This window comes from Rhinoderma darwinii, chromosome 9, assembly GCF_050947455.1.
Source record: "Rhinoderma darwinii isolate aRhiDar2 chromosome 9, aRhiDar2.hap1, whole genome shotgun sequence".
Taxonomy (NCBI): Eukaryota; Metazoa; Chordata; class Amphibia; order Anura; family Rhinodermatidae; genus Rhinoderma; species Rhinoderma darwinii.
Window position 1 is genome coordinate 75,894,502 of NC_134695.1, and position 23,295 is coordinate 75,917,796.

General features: G+C 48.5%; 1 protein-coding gene across 2 annotated transcripts in view; it reads left to right on the top strand.

Annotated features, from left to right (window-relative positions):
- The window catches only part of PDE3B (phosphodiesterase 3B), a 114,429-nt gene extending 91,394 nt beyond the window's left edge, over window positions 1–23,035 (top strand). For both annotated transcript variants that reach the window (XM_075838205.1, XM_075838206.1), the window contains exons 10-16: window positions 2,391–2,502; window positions 2,661–2,759; window positions 5,435–5,625; window positions 8,809–9,012; window positions 9,939–10,100; window positions 10,289–10,559; window positions 18,774–23,035. In XM_075838205.1, coding sequence (XP_075694320.1) covers window positions 2,391–2,502; window positions 2,661–2,759; window positions 5,435–5,625; window positions 8,809–9,012; window positions 9,939–10,100; window positions 10,289–10,559; window positions 18,774–19,012 — 1,278 coding nt within the window. In that variant the 3' untranslated portion in view covers window positions 19,013–23,035. The remainder of the gene's footprint in view (window positions 1–2,390; window positions 2,503–2,660; window positions 2,760–5,434; window positions 5,626–8,808; window positions 9,013–9,938; window positions 10,101–10,288; window positions 10,560–18,773) is intronic.
- Window positions 23,036–23,295: the final 260 nt, after the last annotated feature.

Sequence of the window (23,295 nt, forward strand, 5' to 3'; positions counted from 1 at the left end):
TGTAGCCGACGGAGGTTCTGGATGTAGCCGGCGGAGCTTCTGGATGTAGCCGGCGGCGGCTCTGGATGTAGCCGGCGGAGGTTCTGGATGTAGCCGGCGGAGCTTCTGGATGTAGCCGGCGGCGGTTCTGGATGTAGCCGGCGGCGGTTCTGGATGTAGCCGGCGGCGGCTCTGGATGTAGCCGGCGGAGGTTCTGGATGTAGCCGGCGGAGGTTCTGGATGTAGCCGGCGGCGGTTCTGGATGGTCTTTCATTTTTCAGGGGTCTTGACAGGTTTTTTTGTGTGTTCTGATATGACGCGTTTATTTCCGTTGGCCGGTCCTATTATGTGATGGTCAATTAAAAATATTACTGTCCGATAAGATCCAGACCCTAGAACGTCTGATACTTAGCCGGTTTCTTTCCGTTATGTAGATTGTTGGGGGTTGTAGTACCTTTCGGAAGCCGCTCTATGACGTCACAGCTCTCTGATTGGCTCAGCAGGGTCATGTGATATGTTTTGCAATGAAACTGCTACAAAGTAATCTTTTACCTGTCGAGATGATTGTTCATTCTGCGGTTGCAGCTACAAATAATCCGTATGTTGCGTCGCCGTCCTCAGGCGCTTTTATCGCGGCTCCGGAAATACACGAGTTTGATAAATGTTTCTAAATCTATTTTGTGTTTTTGGATACAAGAAACATTTGGGATTGTGGCGCAGGCGCGGCGGCCGTGTATCTGGACCGCTGATATCCCGATGCCTTTTATGTGATCAGCCTTATAATAAAATCCGAGCTCCGTGAGAAGCGGCTGCCGCGGTTTTTCACCTTCGGCGGCGTCACTTCTCCTCTGACCGGATATTGGTGAAGTCTCCGATGGCGACCGCGACTTCTAGATAAACAACTTGTCTCAGCAACGAGGAAAACGTTGGGACGTTTCTCGGTGTCATAACTGGAATTTCAGGACAAGTTCTGCGCCTTTCGTCTCCCTCGTATTCCCGTGACTTGTGTATTTATACTCGGTTGTCTGCCGTGCAGTTATTCTATTGTCAACTACATCTCTGCCAGACCAGCATGTTCTGTACACAATTTACCCAGCAGAGGGCAGCAGAGTGCTAACTAGAAACCAGCAGAACTCTGGCTGCAGCTCTGGATGTGACTGGAGTAGAAGACCTAAAGTATCTCAGATGCAGATTAAAGATGGAGAAATCCCAGAAGGTCAGACAAGTATTTATAATAGAAATCAATCCTCTGCCGGGAGACAATGGCAGCGTCACACTGCCCAAATACTAATGTAGTGATAACAGGAGCCGCCGCCGCCATGTTCTCTGTGCGCTGCCCCCACCCCCGTCCTGTATACAGCAGAGCGATCCTGAGCTGGCGGTAAATTTCAATAATGTAGGTTAATCGGCTTCTATAGCCGCGCTCTGGTTTTATTTGATGTGTGTGGGTGGTTCGGTACATGGTCGTGTGTGTCTGATTTAATAAGTTCGTGGTCACGTGTGTAGTTTAGTATGTGAATGTGTGTGATTGGTGGTGGAGTGTGCGGTTCGGTACGTGGTGGAGTGTGCGGTTCGGTACGTGGTGGAGTGTGCGGTTCGGTACGTGGTGGAGTGTGCGGTTCGGTACGTGGTGGAGTGTGCGGTTCGGTACGTGGTGGAGTGTGCGGTTCGGTACGTGGTGGAGTGTGCGGTTCGGTACGTGGTGGAGTGTGCGGTTCGGTACGTGGTGGAGTGTGCGGTTCGGTGCGTGGTGGAGTGTGCGGTTCGGTGCGTGGTGGAGTGTGCGGTTCGGTGCGTGGTGGAGTGTGCGGTTCGGTGCGTGGTGGAGTGTGCGGTTCGGTGCGTGGTGGAGTGTGCGGTTCGGTACGTGGTGGAGTGTGCGGTTCGGTACGTGGTGGAGTGTGCGGTTCGGTACGTGGTGGAGTGTGCGGTTCGGTACGTGGTGGAGTGTGCGGTTCGGTACGTGGTGGAGTGTGCGGTTCGGTACGTGGTGGAGTGTGCGGTTCGGTGCGTGGTGGAGTGTGCGGTTCGGTGCGTGGTGGAGTGTGCGGTTCGGTACGTGGTGGAGTGTGCGGTTCGGTACGTGGTGGAGTGTGCGGTTCGGTACGTGGTGGAGTGTGCGGTTCGGTACGTGGTGGAGTGTGCGGTTCGGTACGTGGTGGAGTGTGCGGTTCGGTACGTGGTGGAGTGTGCGGTTCGGTGCGTGGTGGAGTGTGCGGTTCGGTGCGTGGTGGAGTGTGCGGTTCGGTACGTGGTGGAGTGTGCGGTTCGGTATGTGGTGGAGTGTGCGGTTCGGTACGTGGTGGAGTGTGCGGTTCGGTACGTGGTGGAGTGTGTGGTTCGGTACGTGGTCTTGTGCGCTGCTCTGGACCGGACTCTGATTGTGGCATCTTCCGTGTTGTGTCTCGCAGGTTTCATTCACTTTGTTCCACGATACAAGTTTGTTTGAAATCTTCAAAATTCCTGAAAGAGAATTCATAAACTTCTTCCGGGCTTTAGAAAGCGGCTACCGGGATATTCCATGTGAGTACGAGGCGACCGTCTCCTGCGCGGAGAAGAACCGCGGTTTGATAGCCTGATGTCTTTTATAACATTCACCCCGGGATTAGAGGGTCTTCCGGGGGAGATCGCAGAACATTTCGGTTTCTTCTGCCCTGTTAATATTTGGGATTCTCTTACAGACCATAATCGCACTCACGCCACGGACGTCCTGCACGCAGTTTGGTTTCTGACCACACAACCTGTTCCCGGTTTCCAGGAGTTGTCCAGCGATGAGGCAGGTGAGTGAACCCTCGATGACGGCTGTGGCCTAAATCAAATGCCCCCCAGTGATGTCCAGCGCCGCGTAACCGCAAAACCCAACCTCAGTCTGATCCAGCGAGAAGGGGAAGGTTCACCACAACGGTGGTGGGGGATGGGGCCGCCATGGTGATTAGTCAGTAAGGATGGGGCCGCCATGATGATCAGTCAGTAAGGAGGGGGCCGCCATGGTGATCAGTCAGTAAGGAGGGGGCCGCCATGGTGATCAGTCAGTAAGGAGGGGGCCGCATGACATCAGAAAATGTTCTATTCTCCCAAGACTAGTGGCTCCAGCTGTTGGGAAACTACAACTCCCATGATGTGGTTGCCAGGGCTTGTAGGGAGTTGTAGTTCTGCAGCATCTGGAGAGGCACAGGTTGCAGACCCCCTACTCTATGAGGTGCCGGTCCTGACGGGGTTAAGCGGTCTCTCGCCACCGCTCCTGTTTTATTTGCGTCCTGGTGAAGTGATTGATGGGTAAATGCTGATGGTTCCTCGTCTGCTGCCAAGTCCCCGGCTGCGAGTATTTCCTCCGCCGCAGTCAGCACTTTCCCGGCTCTTGCGGCGCATTAGGTTAATAATTCTTTACATAATTAGGAAATTAAACGCCCCGGACTAAAAATATCCTGAGCGACGTTCCCTGATTGCAGCATTTATGGAAAGAGAGAAGTGTTCCCACACCCAGCGCTGCCCCGGGGGGCTCCCACACCCAGCGCTGCCCCGGGGGGCTCCCACACCCAGCGCTGCCCCGGGGGGCTCCCACACCCAGCGCTGCCCCGGGGGGGCTCCCACACCCAGCGCTGCCCCGGGGGGGCTCCCACACCCAGCGCTGCCCCGGGGGGGCTCCCACACCCAGCGCTGCCCCGGGGGGGCTCCCACACCCAGCGCTGCCCCGGGGGGGCTCCCACACCCAGCGCTGCCCCGGGGGGGCTCCCACACCCAGCGCTGCCCCGGGGGGGCTCCCACACCCAGCGCTGCCCCGGGGGGGCTCCCACACCCAGCGCTGCCCCGGGGGGCTCCCACCCTCACCCAGCACTGCCCCGGGGGGCGCTCCCACGCCCAGCGCTGCCCCGGGGGGCGCTCCCACGCCCAGCGCTGCCCCGGGGGGCGCTCCCACGCCCAGCGCTGCCCCGGGGGGGCGCTCCCAGAGCCAGCGCTGCCCCGGGGGGGCGCTCCCACACCCAGCTCTGCCCCGGGTGGCGCTCCCAGAGCCAGTGCTGCCCCGGGGGGGGGCGCTCCCAGAGCCAGCGCTGCGCTGGGGGGCGCTCCTACACCCAGCACTGCCCCGGGGGGCGCTCCCACACCCAGTGCTGCCTCGGGGGGGGGGCCGCTCCCACACCCAGCGCTGCCCCGGGGGCTCCCACACCCAGCGGCCCCTGACAAACCTTTCCAGTGTCCCCCATTTTAGGGCACACACCTAATAACTGTGGGGGGCGGCTGAGGGCTCTTTATTAGTGGAGGATCGAGCGTTATAATGGACCGAGCCCTATGGGGGAGGGGAGGCCGCATTGTCACTGATCGGATTATTTCACTTTCTGGCAACGTCCGGCTGTAACGCCATCGCTCAGATTCTACGTCTTCCGCTGGACATTTCACCTCTGCAGAACATCTCGGTGATTGTTTATAATCCGCAGGTTCACTCCGGGGGCAGTCGCCCATTTATATTTGGTTGTGGGGTCGCCATCGAGCAGGCGGGTGTTGGTCCCAGTGACGCAGCGTCTCGGCTCTGCTATAATTGTGCTGGTGTCAGTTCTGCTGCAGATGGAGCAGAATTTCTTGCTTCGTCAAAACACTGATTATAAATGACTCTGGAAACATCGACTTCAGGGAGGAAAGTGCCGGAGTCCGAATCATAAATTTACCGGGACGGACAATCGTTGATGATGCGGCTCATCAGCAGGAATTCTGGGAACTCTTAAAAACCACATCTCCAGCAATGCAATGCAGCGAGTCCTTGCTGTAAACTTTAAACTCTGGAACCAGCTCCTGCCCATCCCCCGCTCCTGTCTGCCTGACCAGCTCCTGCCCATCCCCCGCTCCTGTCTGCCTGACCAGCTCCTGCCCATCCCCCGGTCCTGCCTGCCTGACCAGCTCCTGCCCATCCCCCGCTCCTGTCTGCCTGACCAGCTCCTGCCCATCCCCCGCTCCTGTCTGCCTGACCAGCTCCTGCCCATCCCCCGCTCCTGTCTGCCTGACCAGCTCCTGCCCATCCCCCGCTCCTGTCTGCCTGACCAGCTCCTGCCCAATACCTACCTAGGTTACAGTGGCAGTCAGAGCTGCGCCCCTAGAGGCACCGCGGCCACAATTAGGCAGTATACGGTGTGCGTGCGTCTTATTAGCTGTAAAATTTTCTTGTCGGTCACAAAAATGGGGGGAGGGTCTCGGTGTAGTTTTTGGTCACCTCCATTATGTGGAGGAGGAGGAGGAAATGGCCAAAAAAATTGACGCAAATCTAGACCTGCTGATATCGGGGATAGACTATTGTGCAGCGGGGAGAGGCAGGACAGGAGGAGACCGTTGTCAGGCTGCTGTTTACTGACTTGAGAACGATGGGTGGAGGAGCAGTAAATCCTCCTCGGTGTGGTGGTGTTTTGGGGTTGTGGCTGCTTGGTTTGGGGGTTCACCTCTCCTCATTCTCTCTTTGTCCTTCTTCCAGACTCGGACAGTGGGGTCAGTCACACGTACTTGTCCTCGCGGAGCTGTCTGATCACAGATGAAAGTTATGGCTGCCTGGCGGCGAACATCCCGGCACTGGAGTTAATGGCGCTGTACGTGGCGGCTGCCATGCACGATTATGACCACCCCGGCCGCACAAATGCCTTTCTCGTGGCCACAAATGCACCACAGGTGAGTGCGGTCCAACCCGACACGTCATCTCTCCACCCAGCGCGTCACGGCGGCGGCCATATTGTATCTCCGGCATGTCACCTGCGAATACCCCGATGTACAATCCCAAACCAGGAGGGAGGAACCGAAACAAGCTGCCCCCTGGTGGTGGTGCTTCTCCTGCAGGGGCCCCTCTCGTACACTCAGATTTATCATTGGCGGAGCCCGTCTTTAGGTGGCCAGTCACTTACTTGGGCGCCGGCTCCTCTGCTGCTCCTCTGGGCTTTATCCTGGTAATGCCACCCCCCAGGACCGAGCCCCTGAAGTAGGAGAGGGGCCCCTGGGGGTCCTTTCCTCCTGTCCCTTGTATAAACTGTGCTGGGAAATGGACTGTGTTATTTCCCTGCAGCGTCCGTTCGTGGCGCCGTTCGTTCTGATTATGCCGTTAGTTTAATTACAGCACTAATTGAATTAAAGACACAATGGCGGTCACCCCCTCCCCCGTCCTGCGTGGCCGAGAAATGACAGCGAGGGGCGGATGTTTGCTGGGACCTTGTTGAGCGGCAGAGACGGATGCGCCTCCTGTTCTCGTCTTCTCCTCTTGATTAGAAGGCGCAGGACGGGGATTCACCTCTCATATAACGTGATTACGGGGAACCAGCAAACTAATCCTGTTATGAAGATGGATGTCACGCGGACGCCCGGGAAGACGGCGAGATTTTTCAGGATCGACATTAAGGCTTCTAAATTGGTTTAGCGATGAATGATTCTACTTTAGGCTCATGATTTATCGGAACTTAGATTTAACCATGAAATGCAACAAATCCCTGGAAGGAAGGAAATCTCGGCGCTGCGGCCGCACAACGAGGTGATCGTCGTCAATAATGTGCATTACACTCCCTGTGATCAGAAGAGAAGCCGCATCATGGGGTAGCAGGGATTTCTCCAAACTTGTCCCAATGTAACGCCGGCCTCAGATATAACCATTCTGATTAAAAAAAATACAATATTATACATAATAGACTTCCCATACAGATCTGTGCAGCAGGGAGAGGCAGTCTACTATACAGCATATAATACATCTGTGCAGCATGGAGAGGCAGTCTACTATACAGCATATAATACATCTGTGCTTCAGGGAGAGGCAGTCTACTATACAGCATATAATACATCTGTGCAGCAGGGAGAGGCAGTCTACTATACAGCATATAATACATCTGTGCTGCAGGGAGAGGCAGTCTACTATACAGCATATAATACATCTGTGCTTCAGGGAGAGGCAGTCTACTATACAGCATATAATACATCTGTGCTTCAGGGAGAGGCAGTCTACTATACAGCATATAATACATCTGTGCAGCAGGGAGAGGCAGTCTACTATACAGCATATAATACATCTGTGCTGCAGGGAGAGGCAGTCTACTATACAGCATATAATACACATCTGTGCAGCAGGGAGAGGCAGTCTACTATACAGCATATAATACCAGCATGGAGAGGCAGTCTACTATACAGCAGATAGTACAAGTCTGTGCAGCATGGAGAGGTAGTCTACTATACAGATTATACAAGTCTGTGCAGCATGGAGAGGCAGTCTACTATACTGCATATAATACACATCTGTGCTGCAGGGAGAGGCAGTCTACTATACAGCATATAATACACTGCAGCATGGAGAGGCAGTCTACTATACAGCATATAATACACATCTGTGCAGCAGGGAGAGGCAGTCTACTATACAGCATATAATACATCTGTGCTGCAGGGAGAGGCAGTCTACTATACAGCATATAATACATCTGTGCTGCAGGGAGAGGCAGTCTACTATACAGCATATAATACATCTGTGCTGCAGGGAGAGGCAGTCTACTATACAGAATATAATACATCTGTGCTTCAGGGAGAGGCAGTCTACTATACCGCATATAATACACATCGGTGCAGCATGGAGAGGCAGTCTACTATACAGCATATAATACATCTGTGCTGCAGGGAGAGGCAGTCTACTATACAGCATATAATACATCTGTGCTGCAGGGAGAGGCAGTCTACTATACAGCATATAATACACATCTGTGCAGCATGGAGAGGCAGTCTACTATACAGCATATAATACACATCTGTGCAGCAGGGAGAGGCAGTCTACTATACAGCATATAATACACATCTGTGCAGCATGGAGAGGCAGTCTACTATACAGCATATAATACACATCTGTGCAGCAGGGAGAGGCAGTCTACTATACAGCATATAATACACATCTGTGCAGCATGGAGAGGCAGTCTACTATACAGCATATAATACATCTGTGCAGCAGGGAGAGGCAGTCTACTATACAGCATATAATACACATCTGTGCAGCAGGGAGAGGCAGTCTACTATACAGCATATAATACATCTGTGCAGCATGGAGAGGCAGTCTACTATACAGCATATAATACATCTGTGCTGCAGGGAGAGGCAGTCTACTATACAGCATATAATACATCTGTGCAGCAGGGAGAGGCAGTCTACTATACAGCATATAATACATCTGTGCAGCAGGGAGAGGCAGTCTACTATACAGCATATAATACATCTGTGCTGCAGGGAGAGGCAGTCTACTATACAGCATATAATACACATCTGTGCTGCAGGGAGAGGCAGTCTACTATACAGCATATAATACATCTGTGCTGCAGGGAGAGGCAGTCTACTATACAGCATATAATACACATCTGTGCTGCAGGGAGAGGCAGTCTACTATACAGCATATAATACATCTGTGCTGCAGGGAGAGGCAGTCTACTATACAGCATATAATACATCTGTGCAGCAGGGAGAGGCAGTCTACTATACAGCAGCAAGGTTAAGAGAAATGTACTTGGATTCTCCAGGTGATGTGTAGTCCGTGACTGTGGGGTTAATTATAGATGGGGTGGGACAGGTTCTCTTCCATCCTTCCTGGGGTTCAGGTAATGCTAGTTAGACATATAGATCCCTCCTCGTCCAGTGACCTCCGGTCAGCCGCGCTCCGGCCTTAAGTGGCTGATAACAGGGGACAATACACCGCAGATTATTTACACTTCTATATTGTGACCTCCTCATTCTTGGCGGTCATGGATGAGGCTGGTCACTTTGGAGCCGTATTTAATGCGTTCCTTTAGTTTACGTTATAATCGCAGGTCTCAGCCGCGCCCTCCGCTGACTCTGCTCTCGTTACAGGCCGTTCTGTATAACGACAGATCCGTCCTGGAGAACCACCACGCGGCCGCCGCCTGGAACCTCTTCCTCTCACAGCCGGATCACAACTTCCTGACGTACCTGGACCACGTGCAGTTCAAGAGGTTCCGATTCCTGGTGATTGAAGCGATCCTCGCCACCGACCTCAAGAAACATTTTGATTTTTTGGCCGAGTTCAACGCCAAGGTTTGTAGGACGAGTTCAGACAAAGCTTTAAATAATGAACGATTCTGCAGCGTTCTAATGGACTGCGCTTCATGTCCTCACCATTTTCAATATCTCTGCTTGCTGTTAGTGAATCTCACTGACCGAATATTTCACACAGCTGAGGGTGTGTTATAGTGTGTCAGTGTAGACAATCCTCTGCAGCAACGCACGTCTCTCCCGTCCTGATAATGGATCGGTCTAGAGTGTGAGCTGCTTGGCTCACAGGGGATTGTATTGGTGAATTGGCGCAGACTTGGCGCGTTGATTCTCCTCGTGTTTTCTGTGGTTCGCCGTCTTGTCCCCCCAGTTATACTTTTCTACCTAAACGAACGCGCCAGAAGTGGAGAAACTCTCCTGCACAGTACTGTTGCCGCGGCAACCCTACAGCGCACCGGAGTACGGTGCACGGGTCCGATTATTTAGAATTGGACAAGTGCATGATACTCTCCGAGCGTGGTACGGTTGCCACGGCAACAGAGTATAACTGGAGAGACACTTTAAGGACCGGTTCACTCGTTGGGTGATGGTAACGAACACGTAAGGAAATGATGGAAGTTGTAGTTCTCGGTACCAGCTCTTTATGTCTGGATGTTGTAATCGTCTCATTGTTTGATTTTTCTTTACTAATCTCCTAATTGCTGCGGTCCTGGAAACGTTGCGCTTGCTCTGGCGTTGTCATGGCGATATCAACTCCTTTTTCTGTGCATAGACTTCCTGTCATGTGACCTTCGCTCTTATGAGTGGGGGCCACATCAGCATATAGGAAGCTCCTGCACGGTTCGTCTATTGATGTTCCCATGACAACCCCAGAGCAAGCGCAATGACCTGACCGCGAGGAGATCGAGAAAAATGAAACCACTTGGGCGAGGGGACTGCAGCGATATTAACCTGTTCTCTGCTGACAGGTAAATGATGTGAATAGTAACGGCATAGACTGGAGTAATGAGAACGACCGGCTCCTCGTGTGCCAGGTGTGCATTAAACTGGCGGACATTAACGGCCCCGCGAAGACCCGCGAACTGCACCTCAAGTGGACGGAAGGCATTGTCAATGAATTCTACGAACAGGTAGAGAAATGGCGCCGGAGGCATGAATGAGGCGATCTGTGGCCCCTGATGTGTCCCCTGTTATATCCGTATTCTGACCACACTTGGGGCGCCTGGACTTTTGCACGCTTGTTTATGTTTGGAAAATAGTTGTTGACGTGACTGAAATGTCGGGTCCACACGCTGATTATGACGCCATTGTCTTCCAGGGGGACGAGGAGGCGACTCTGGGTTTACCCATCAGCCCCTTCATGGACCGGACGTCTCCACAACTGGCCAAGCTCCAGGAGTCGTTCATCACTCACATTGTGGGGCCCCTGTGTAATTCCTATGACGCTGCTGGTCTGCTCCCCGGAAAGTGGATAGATGAGGATGCCGAGGTGATGGAAAGTGATGACGACGACGATGACGACGAGGAGGAGGATGATGGCGACGATCTGGACACGGACGATGAAGAAGTTGACGATGAGACTTGTCAGAGTAAGTACAAGAGGCAAGAAAGAACTGAATACAAAAATCTCATGACCCCAAGAGTGGCCCCTGCAGGACTGTAATACAGTCCGTAGAAAATTATCCGCCCCCGCATTATAGGACCTCGGGTAAGCTGTTAGGGGGGTGTACAAGCTTGCTGACTGTTTCCAATAACAACTAGCAGAATAGTGAGTGCAGCTCTGGAGTATAATACAGGATATAACTCAGGATCAGTACAGGATAAGTAATGTATGTACATAGTGACTCCACCAGCAGAATAGTGAGTGCAGCTCTGGAGTATAATACAGGATAGAAATCAGGATCAGTACAGGATAAGTAATGTATGTACACAATGACTCCACCAGCAGAATAGTGAGTGCAGCTCTGGAGTATAATACAGGATGTAACTCAGGATCAGTACAGGATAAGTAATGTAATGTTTCTACACAGTGACTCCACCAGCAGAATAGTGAGTGCAGCTCTGGAGTATAATACAGGATAGAAATCAGGATCAGTACAGGATAAGTAATGTAATGTATGTACACAGTGACTCCACCAGCAGAATAGTGAGTGCAGCTCTGGAGTATAATACAGGATGTAACTCAGGATCAGTACAGGATAAGTAATGTAATGTATGTACAGTGACTCCACCAGCAGAATAGTGAGTGCAGCTCTGGAGTATAATACAGGACGTAACTCAGGATCAGTACAGGATAAGTAATGTAATGTATGTACACAGTGACTCCACCAGCAGAATAGTGAGTGCAGCTCTGGAGTATAATACAGGATATAACTCAGGATCAGTACAGGATAAGTAATGTAATGTATGTACACAGTGACTCCACCAGCAGAATAGTGAGTGCAGCTCTGGAGTATAATACAGGATATAACTCAGGATCAGTACAGGATAAGTAATGTAATGTATGTACACAGTGACTCCACCAGCAGAATAGTGAGTGCAGCTCTGGAGTATAATACAGGATGTAACTCAGGATCAGTACAGGATAAGTAATGTCATGTTTGTACACAGTGACTCCACCAGCAGAATAGTGAGTGCAGCTCTGGAGTATAATACAGGATATAACTCAGGATCAGTACAGGATAAGTAATGTAATGTATGTACACAGTGACTCCACCAGCAGAATAGTGAGTGTAGCTCTGGAGTATAATACAGGATGTAACTCAGGATCAGTAATGTAATGTATGTACATAGTGACTCCACCAGCAGAATAGTGAGTGTAGCTCTGGAGTATAATACAGGATGTAACTCAGGATCAGTACAGGATAAGTAATGTAATCTATGTACACAGTGACTCCACCAGCAGAATAGTGAGTGCAGCTCTGGAGTATAATACAGGATGTAACTCAGGATGAGTACAGGATAAGTAATGTAATATATGTACACAGTGACTCCACCAGCAGAATAGTGAGTACAGCTCTGGAGTATAATACAGGATGTAACTCAGGATCAGTACAGGATAAGTAATGTAATGTATGTACACAGTGACACCACCAGCAGAATAGTGAGTGCAGCTCTGGAGTATAACACAGGATAAGTAATGTATGTACACAGTGACTCCACCAGCAGAATAGTGAGTGCAGCTCTGGAGTATAATACAGGATGTAACTCAGGATCAGTACAGGATAAGTAATGTATGTACACAGTGACTCCACCAGCAGAATAGTGAGTGCAGCTCTGGAGTATAATACAGGATGTAACTCAGGATAAGTACAGGATAAGTAATGTAATGTATGTACACAGTGACTCCACCAGCAGAATAGTGAGTGCAGCTCTGGAGTATAATACAGGATGTAACTCAGGATCAGTACAGGATAAGTAATGTAATGGATGTACACAGTGACTCCACCAGCAGAATAGTGAGTGCAGCTCTGGAGTATAATACAGGATGTAACTCAGGATCAGTACAGGATAAGTAATGTAATGTATGTACACAGTGACTCCACCAGCAGAATAGTGAGTGCAGCTCTGGAGTATAATACAGGATGTAACTCAGGTTCAGTACAGGATAAGTAATGTAATGTATGTACACAGTGACTCCACCAGCAGAATAGTGAGTGTAGCTCTGGAGTATAATACAGGATGTAACTCCGGATCAGTAATGTAATGTATGTACATAGTGACTCCACCAGCAGAATAGTGAGTGTAGCTCTGGAGTATAATACAGGATGTAACTCAGGATCAGTACAGGATAAGTAATGTAATCTATGTACACAGTGACTCCACCAGCAGAATAGTGAGTGCAGCTCTGGAGTATAATACAGGATGTAACTCAGGATGAGTACAGGATAAGTAATGTAATATATGTACACAGTGACTCCACCAGCAGAATAGTGAGTACAGCTCTGGAGTATAATACAGGATGTAACTCAGGATCAGTACAGGATAAGTAATGTAATGTATGTACACAGTGACTCCACCAGCAGAATAGTGAGTACAGCTCTGGAGTATAATACAGGATGTAACTCAGGATCAGTACAGGATAAGTAATGTAATGTATGTACACAGTGACTCCACCAGCAGAATAATGAGTGCAGCTCTGGAGTATAATACAGGATGTAACTCAGGATCAGTACAGGATAAGTAATGTAATGTATGTACACAGGGACCACCAGCAGAATAGTGAGTGCAGCTCTGGAGTATAATACAGGATGTAACTCAGGATCAGTGCAGGATAAGTAATGTATGTACACAGTGACTCCACCAGCAGAATAGTGAGTACAGCTCTGGAGTATAATACAGGATAAGTAATGTATGTACACAGTGACTCCACCAGCAGAATAGTGAGTGCAGCTCTGGAGTATAATACAGGATATAACTCAGGATCAGTACAGGATAAGTAATGTAATGTATGTACACAGTGACTCCACCAGCAGAATAGTGAGTGCAGCTCTGGAGTATAATACAGGATGTAACTCAGGATCAGTACAGGATAAGTAATGTAATGTATGTACACAGTGACTCCACCAGCAGAATAGTGAGTGCAGCTCTGGAGTATAATATAGGATATAACTCAGGATCAGTACAGGATAAGTAATGTAATGTATGTACACAGTGACTCCACCAGCAGAATAGTGAGTGCAGCTCTGGAGTATAATACAGGATGTAACTCAGGATAAGTACAGGATAAGTAATGTAATGTATGTACACAGTGACTCCACCAGCAGAATAGTGAGTGCAGCTCTGGAGTATAATACAGGATGTAACTCAGGATCAGTACAGGATAAGTAATGTAATGTATGTACACAGTGACTCCACCAGCAGAATAGTGAGTGCAGCTCTGGAGTATAATACAGGATGTAACTCAGGATCAGTACAGGATAAGTAATGTAATGGATGTACACAGTGACTCCACCAGCAGAATAGTGAGTGCAGCTCTGGAGTATAATACAGGATGTAACTCAGGATCAGTACAGGATAAGTAATGTAATGTATGTACACAGTGACTCCACCAGCAGAATAGTGAGTGCAGCTCTGGAGTATAATACAGGATGTAACTCAGGATCAGTACAGGATAAGTAATGTAATGTATGTACACAGTGACTCCACCAGCAGAATAGTGAGTGTAGCTCTGGAGTATAATACAGGATGTAACTCAGGATCAGTAATGTAATGTATGTACATAGTGACTCCACCAGCAGAATAGTGAGTGTAGCTCTGGAGTATAATACAGGATGTAACTCAGGATCAGTACAGGATAAGTAATGTAATCTATGTACACAGTGACTCCACCAGCAGAATAGTGAGTGCAGCTCTGGAGTATAATACAGGATGTAACTCAGGATGAGTACAGGATAAGTAATGTATGTACACAGTGACTCCACCAGCAGAATAGTGAGTGCAGCTCTGGAGTATAATACAGGATATAACTCAGGATCAGTACAGGATAAGTAATGTAATGTATGTACACAGTGACTCCACCAGCAGAATAGTGAGTGCAGCTCTGGAGTATAATACAGGATGTAACTCAGGATCAGTACAGGATAAGTAATGTAATGGATGTACACAGTGACTCCACCAGCAGAATAGTGAGTGCAGCTCTGGAGTATAATACAGGATGTAACTCAGGATCAGTACAGGATAAGTAATGTAATGTATGTACACAGTGACTCCACCAGCAGAATAGTGAGTGCAGCTCTGGAGTATAATACAGGATGTAACTCAGGTTCAGTACAGGATAAGTAATGTAATGTATGTACACAGTGACTCCACCAGCAGAATAGTGAGTGTAGCTCTGGAGTATAATACAGGATGTAACTCCGGATCAGTAATGTAATGTATGTACATAGTGACTCCACCAGCAGAATAGTGAGTGTAGCTCTGGAGTATAATACAGGATGTAACTCAGGATCAGTACAGGATAAGTAATGTAATCTATGTACACAGTGACTCCACCAGCAGAATAGTGAGTGCAGCTCTGGAGTATAATACAGGATGTAACTCAGGATGAGTACAGGATAAGTAATGTAATATATGTACACAGTGACTCCACCAGCAGAATAGTGAGTACAGCTCTGGAGTATAATACAGGATGTAACTCAGGATCAGTACAGGATAAGTAATGTAATGTATGTACACAGTGACTCCACCAGCAGAATAGTGAGTACAGCTCTGGAGTATAATACAGGATGTAACTCAGGATCAGTACAGGATAAGTAATGTAATGTATGTACACAGTGACTCCACCAGCAGAATAATGAGTGCAGCTCTGGAGTATAATACAGGATGTAACTCAGGATCAGTACAGGATAAGTAATGTAATGTATGTACACAGGGACCACCAGCAGAATAGTGAGTGCAGCTCTGGAGTATAATACAGGATGTAACTCAGGATCAGTGCAGGATAAGTAATGTATGTACACAGTGACTCCACCAGCAGAATAGTGAGTACAGCTCTGGAGTATAATACAGGATAAGTAATGTATGTACACAGTGACTCCACCAGCAGAATAGTGAGTGCAGCTCTGGAGTATAATACAGGATATAACTCAGGATCAGTACAGGATAAGTAATGTAATGTATGTACACAGTGACTCCACCAGCAGAATAGTGAGTGCAGCTCTGGAGTATAATACAGGATGTAACTCAGGATCAGTACAGGATAAGTAATGTAATGTATGTACACAGTGACTCCACCAGCAGAATAGTGAGTGCAGCTCTGGAGTATAATATAGGATATAACTCAGGATCAGTACAGGATAAGTAATGTAATGTATGTACACAGTGACTCCACCAGCAGAATAGTGAGTGCAGCTCTGGAGTATAATACAGGATGTAACTCAGGATAAGTACAGGATAAGTAATGTAATGTATGTACACAGTGACTCCACCAGCAGAATAGTGAGTGCAGCTCTGGAGTATAATACAGGATGTAACTCAGGATCAGTACAGGATAAGTAATGTAATGTATGTACACAGTGACTCCACCAGCAGAATAGTGAGTGCAGCTCTGGAGTATAATACAGGATGTAACTCAGGATCAGTACAGGATAAGTAATGTAATGGATGTACACAGTGACTCCACCAGCAGAATAGTGAGTGCAGCTCTGGAGTATAATACAGGATGTAACTCAGGATCAGTACAGGATAAGTAATGTAATGTATGTACACAGTGACTCCACCAGCAGAATAGTGAGTGCAGCTCTGGAGTATAATACAGGATGTAACTCAGGATCAGTACAGGATAAGTAATGTAATGTATGTACACAGTGACTCCACCAGCAGAATAGTGAGTGTAGCTCTGGAGTATAATACAGGATGTAACTCAGGATCAGTAATGTAATGTATGTACATAGTGACTCCACCAGCAGAATAGTGAGTGTAGCTCTGGAGTATAATACAGGATGTAACTCAGGATCAGTACAGGATAAGTAATGTAATCTATGTACACAGTGACTCCACCAGCAGAATAGTGAGTGCAGCTCTGGAGTATAATACAGGATGTAACTCAGGATGAGTACAGGATAAGTAATGTATGTACACAGTGACTCCACCAGCAGAATAGTGAGTGCAGCTCTGGAGTATAATACAGGATATAACTCAGGATCAGTACAGGATAAGTAATGTAATATATGTACACAGTGACTCCACCAGCAGAATAGTGAGTGCAGCTCTGGAGTATAATACAGGATGTAACTCAGGATCAGTACAGGATAAGTAATGTAATGTATGTACACAGTGACTCCACCAGCAGAATAGTGAGTGCAGCTCTGGAGTATAATACAGGATGTAACTCAGGATCAGTACAGGATAAGTAATGTAATGTATGTACACAGTGACTCCACCAGCAGAATAGTGAGTGTAGCTCTGGAGTATAATACAGGATGTAACTCCGGATCAGTAATGTAATGTATGTACATAGTGACTCCACCAGCAGAATAGTGAGTGTAGCTCTGGAGTATAATACAGGATGTAACTCAGGATAAGTACAGGATAAGTAATGTAATCTATGTACACAGTGACTCCACCAGCAGAATAGTGAGTGCAGCTCTGGAGTATAATACAGGATGTAACTCAGGATGAGTACAGGATAAGTAATGTAATATATGTACACAGTGACTCCACCAGCAGAATAGTGAGTACAGCTCTGGAGTATAATACAGGATGTAACTCAGGATCAGTACAGGATAAGTAATGTAATGTATGTACACAGTGACTCCACCAGCAGAATAGTGAGTACAGCTCTGGAGTATAATACAGGATGTAACTCAGGATCAGTACAGGATAAGTAATGTAATGTATGTACACCGTGACTCCACCAGCAGAATAGTGAGTACAGCTCTGGAGTATAATACAGGATGTAACTCAGGATCAGTACAGGATAAGTAATGTATGTACACAGTGACTCCACCAGCAGAATAGTGAGTGCAGCTCTGGAGTATAATACAGGATATAACTCAGGATCAGTACAGGATAAGTAATGTAATATATGTACACAGTGACTCCACCAGCAGAATAGTGAGTGCAGCTCTGGAGTATAATACAGGATGTAACTCAGGATCAATACAGGATAAGTAATGTAATGTATGTACAGTGACTCCACCAGCAGAATAGTGAGTACAGCTCTGGAGTATAATACAGGATGTAACTCAGGATCAGTACAGGATAAGTAATGTATGTACACAGTGACTCCACCAGCAAAATAGTGAGTACAGCTCTGGAGTATAATACAGGATGTAACTCAGGATCAGTACAGGATAAGTAATGTAATGTATGTACACAGTGACTCCACCAGCAGAATAGTGAGTGCAGCTCTGGAGTATAATACAGGATGTAACTCAGGATCAGTACAGGATAAGTAATGTAATGTATGTACACAGTGACTCCACCAGCAGAATAGTGAGTACAGCTCTGGAGTATAATACAGGATGTAACTCAGGATCAGTACAGGATAAGTAATGTAATGTATGTACACAGTGACTCCACCAGCAGAATAGTGAGTGCAGCTCTGGAGTATAATACAGGATGTAACTCAGGATCAGTACAGGATAAGTAATGTAATGTATGTACACAGTGACTCCACCAGCAGAATAGTGAGTGCAGCTCTGGAGTATAATACAGGATGTAACTCAGGATCAGTACAGGATAAGTAATGTAATGTATGTACACAGTGACTCCACCAGCAGAATAGTGAGTGCAGCTCTGGAGTATAATAGGATCAGTACAGGATAAGTAATGTAATGTATGTACACAGGGACCACCAGCAGAATAGTGAGTGCAGCTCTGGAGTATAATACAGGATGTAACTCAGGATCAGTACAGGATAAGTAATGTAATGTATGTACACAGTGACTCCACCAGCAGAATAGTGAGTACAGCTCTGGAGTATAATACAGGATAAGTAATGTATGTACACAGTGACTCCACCAGCAGAATAGTGAGTGCAGCTCTGGAGTATAATACAGGATATAACTCAGGATCAGTACAGGATAAGTAATGTAATGTATGTACACAGGGACCACCAGCAGAATAGTGAGTGCAGCTCTGGAGTATAACACAGGCCATAGATGACACTTTGGGTTCAATCCTCTTATTTTCCTTCCCTGTAGAGGGTTCTGAGTACTGAGTCGGCCCCTTTATTTCCAGATCTTCATATTTGTTCTAGTTCTAACCGGATTTTATATTGACGCTTTTACTTCCTCCTTTCTTTTGCGCGCCTCTATAATGGCGTTGATTGCTGATTTTACTTTTCTCCTTTGTTCAAGAGCCCAAAAGAAGGAAAGGCCGGCGGCGGCGGCGGATGTTTAGTGCCATCATGCATCACCTCCGGGAGAACCACAAGGCGTGGAAGAAGACCATCGAGGAAGAGGAGAAAGCCAAACCGGACAGCGGCAAAGCACAGCAGAGCGAGGGCTCGTCCATGTCTCCTTCAGACGAGATCCAGGTGATTGAGGAGGCAGATGAAGACGAGGAGAGGATGTCCGCCGAGGAGAAGAAGTGCTGAGACTTGTGGTTGCCTCCGGTGACGCTTCACATACTGTAACATTGTAGACAGAATGGCCTGATAACTGTGAGGACCCCGGCTGTCCGGCGCCCCCTACTCTATGCACTTTCACCACGCTCAGACGTTAATTATTGTACAACTTGATACAAAGTCTCTTGTGCCCTGATTGGTGCCCTGACGCCACCCCCGATGCTGCCTTCGCTCGATACTCAGTAACTTTCCTTAAGGTACAATCATAAAAAATGACTTTTCTCACCAAAGCCGCCACAACTTGCTGTTTTTGTTTTTTCCCGAGGCCGGAGCAGAACTCGAGGCTCCGCGGTCATCACATGTATATTTTTTTGACAAATTTGTGCCTGTAAAACAGACATTGGAGCCGCCGCGGGGAACGGGGTTTATTTTGTTTTTACCTCCTAATAACCCCGCGGGCTCCATCTGTTCGAGAGACTTAAACCAGAATATTGTAAAGAGAGAAGAACCCCGACTGCGTCGCCTTCCGATGCCTTTTATCTGTATAATAATCTGCTTGTTTTTTCACATTTTAAGATTTTTTTCAGGCGTAATTTTTTTTTTTCGCCTTTTTGAGGTTCTGTGGTAAACCCTGAAAAAAACCAGAAAAAAGCTGAAATATTTCCATAATGAAGGGATTTTATTTTTTTTATTTAGGCGATGATATATTATATATATTTTTCCACTCTTTCTCAGGATTTTTCGGTATTTAGTGTCATTTGTAAAACCCATCAGAAAAAAAAAAATCTGCAGATGTAAAGAAATGGTTAATCTGTACATAAGCACGTGACGCCGCCGCTCTGCTGTATATATATATATATGTGTATAGAGAGATAGCTAGATATATATACACTCACGGGGAGTGGAGCGGTGGCCTGGCGCCTGGATTTTTCTATGTAACGTTGCAGTCGTGGAATTCTTTGCTGTTGCGTTTCGCTCCTTGATTTTGCGGCACATGAAATACGACTCCTTCACGTACAGGACAAAACGGGAGCGGGTGCGTTGCCATATTTATAGGAAGTCGCCAATATTGGTCCGTTTAGCTGCTTGCACTTCAGTTCGTCCTCTAAGGGTATGTTCACACGGCAGCGTCCGTAACGGCTGAAATTACGGGGATGTTTCCGCCTGAAAACATCCCCGTAATTTCAGCCGTACCGGCATGTGCAGGGACTTGAACGCCGCGTCCATTACGGACGTAATTAGCGCTGCTATTCATTGGAGGCCATGAATAACGGCTCCAATTACGGCCAAAGAAGTGACAGGTCACTTCTTCTACGCGGGCGTCTATTTACGCGCCGTCATTTGACAGCGGCGCGTAAATATACGCCTCGTGTGAACAGACAAACGTCTGCCCATTGCTTTCAATGGGCAGATGTTTGTCAGCGCTATTGAGGCGCTATTTTCGGACGTAATTCGGGGCAAAAACGCCCGAATTACGTCCGTAATTAGGGTGTGTGAACATACCCTTACACTGACGGAGTCTGAACTCCACCAGCGCCTCTTCAGTGACCGCGCCGGCACAATCCTCTGTTAGCAGCCACTTGCTGTTGGATGGAGTCTTTACCTAAGAGCGCAGATCCCCTCCCCCACCGTCATATAATGTGCTGGACGTTCCATATAATCACAATACACTAACATTATAATCCCGACGGTCCCAGTGCTACGTTGGGTCCTATCGAGGGGAAATCTGTGAGTAAATCCGGACGATGGAGCCGTCACCGTAACATCGCGGCTCCCGTATTAAATCTACAACAGTAAAAATGACGCAGGAATTTCAGAAAATACGAGACTTGAACTCTGCACCTTATTTATTATCACAGTGCCCTCGTGTCACACCAAATATCCAAAGCCCCACCCCATCAAAGAATGGGCGTGGCTGGGCAATTTGCATATTTTTACATAATTGCGCAATAATATAACATGTGTACAATAAGTTGTGGCTGCGGTATAGGACGAGCCCCCTCCCCTGCGGTATAGGACGAGCCCCCTCCCCTGCGGTATAGGACGAGCCCCCTCCGCTGCGGTATAGGACGAGCCCCCTCCCCTGCGGTATAGGACGAGCCCCCTCCCCTGCGGTATAGGACGAGCCCCCTCCCCTGCGGTATAGGACGAGCCCCCTCCGCTGCGGAATAGGACGAGCCCCCTCCCCTGCGGTATAGGACGAGCCCCCTCCCCTGCGGTATAGGACGAGCCCCCTCCCCTGCTGTATAGGACGAGCCCCCTCCCCTGCGGTATAGGAGAGTCCCCTCCAGTATAGGATGCCCTCTTCTCCTTCAGTATTGGGGATCCCCTCCCCTGCGGTATAGGACGAGCCCCCTCCCCTGCGGTATGGGACGAGCCCCCTCCCCTGCGGTATGGGACGAGCCCCCTCCCCTGCGGTATGGGACGAGCCCCCTCCCCTGCAGTATAGGACGAGCCCCCTCCCCTGCAGTATAGGACGAGCCCCCTCCCCTGCGGTATGGGCCACCTCGTGTTTTATATAAAAAAATATATATATTTTTTTTTTTACGTGTCAGTGAATAGAAGTATAAACATGGCGCTGCCCCGTGATTGTCAGGTGCGCATCACGGCGACCGCCGCCGTTCACATGAGGTTAGCAATGCCAGTTGTCCACGACCTCCACCCTCCCCCGCCAGCAGGGGGTGCTGTGGATGGAGAATGCAGCTGATTGTTACCATAAATATCGGTAAATTTCTATAATGATGACCCCCGGGTCCCCCCCCCTGTGCGCCGATGATCCTGACTGACTAGACTTACACACACACATATATATATATATATATACACCTCTATAGATGCTGTTGTGACCCTGCCCCCGCTATTTCATGACAATCTGCTGTGTGTTGCTGCGGTTTTTGGGGGATAAGTGGTCAAATAATGTCAGCGAGGGCGGAACTGGAAAAGCGGATTTATTTATTTTTTTGGAGGTCGAGGGGGAAACCTCTTGGTGTGACCTCCTGCCTCGCCCGGTAATAAATAAATGACGCAGCAAAGGCTGAACCTCCGCTAAATGTAACGGCAAATCCATTACAAGTTTCCGCCATTGTGACAGTTCACGTGTCGATCACCGAATCCTGCGCTCGATGCCTTAAAGGAACGTTCCGATAAACAGTATTAGGCCTGGTGTAGGGCGAGAGGAGGCGGAGCAAGACAGGATTAACTAGCACCAAGAGGGGATCTGCCCCATGCTCCGCCCCATGCTCCGCCCCTTCAGGTTCTGACACCGCTGTAATACTGCGCTGAATTTTGCTGCATCTGTCACTAGCGCATGGTGTAATCTGAACCAGCAAAGGGATGGGAGGTCCTGTAGCCTAAGAGCTGACCGGAAACAAATATAATTTTGACTGCAGCTCTGGCTGTGACTGGAGGATAAGACATGCTGTGATTGTAGCTCTGGCTGTGACTGGAGGATAAGACATGATGTGATTGCAGCTCTGGCTGTGACTGGAGGATAGGACATGCTGTGATTGCAGATGTTACCTCTTGATCAGTTCAGGATGAGCAGGGCTCACGCAGACGAGTGTGTGAAAGGTCCGTGGAAAAATAGGACATGTCCTCTCTTCCTGCGTGTCGCGCATCCCTCCGTAGACTCTAGTCCATAGGGGATCCGCGACAACGCGTTCCGCACGGGTGCACCTCGGATGGAAAAAATTTCCGTTTTTCAGGTGCGAGATTCACTGCGCTGTCTGAATGTAGTCCTAGGCATTGACACCTCTGGTCCTTAGATGTAGATTATGTATGGGGGCGGAGCTCCACTTTAAGGGTTGTTCCACTTCTGAGCCGTGTTGGGGCTTCAAGGTTTAGACTGACGGTCCCGGTTGTGATTATGTTGATTGTCCCATCACTGGAGCTCTCGACCATCTCGCGGCCGCTCTGGGGGTCACACCCCGGACTCTCCCTATAACTTTATTATTTTTCCTTCGTTCTTTATATTTCACTGCGTGGCCACATGACCGCCCACGGCTGTAATAACGAGGCGGCGCCACTTCTAGTAATAAACGACAGCAGATGTAACCACGATGGATCGTCCATTATTACCATCCACTGTCTGTCATGTGTGTCTTAATGCTGCAATATCTAATGGGACCGTCACCCCCGCGGGGGCCACAACTCCGGGGTGGGGGACATAGGAAAGTGGTCCCTGCTGCCTCAAGATCCTGAATATTAAGTGATCAACGTCCGATCTGTGGGCGTCCCGGTAATCGATAACACGGCCACAATCACGATTGGTGGGATCTTGGCGCCTGGGGCTGGAGTTCCCCTTTAGGCTGCGT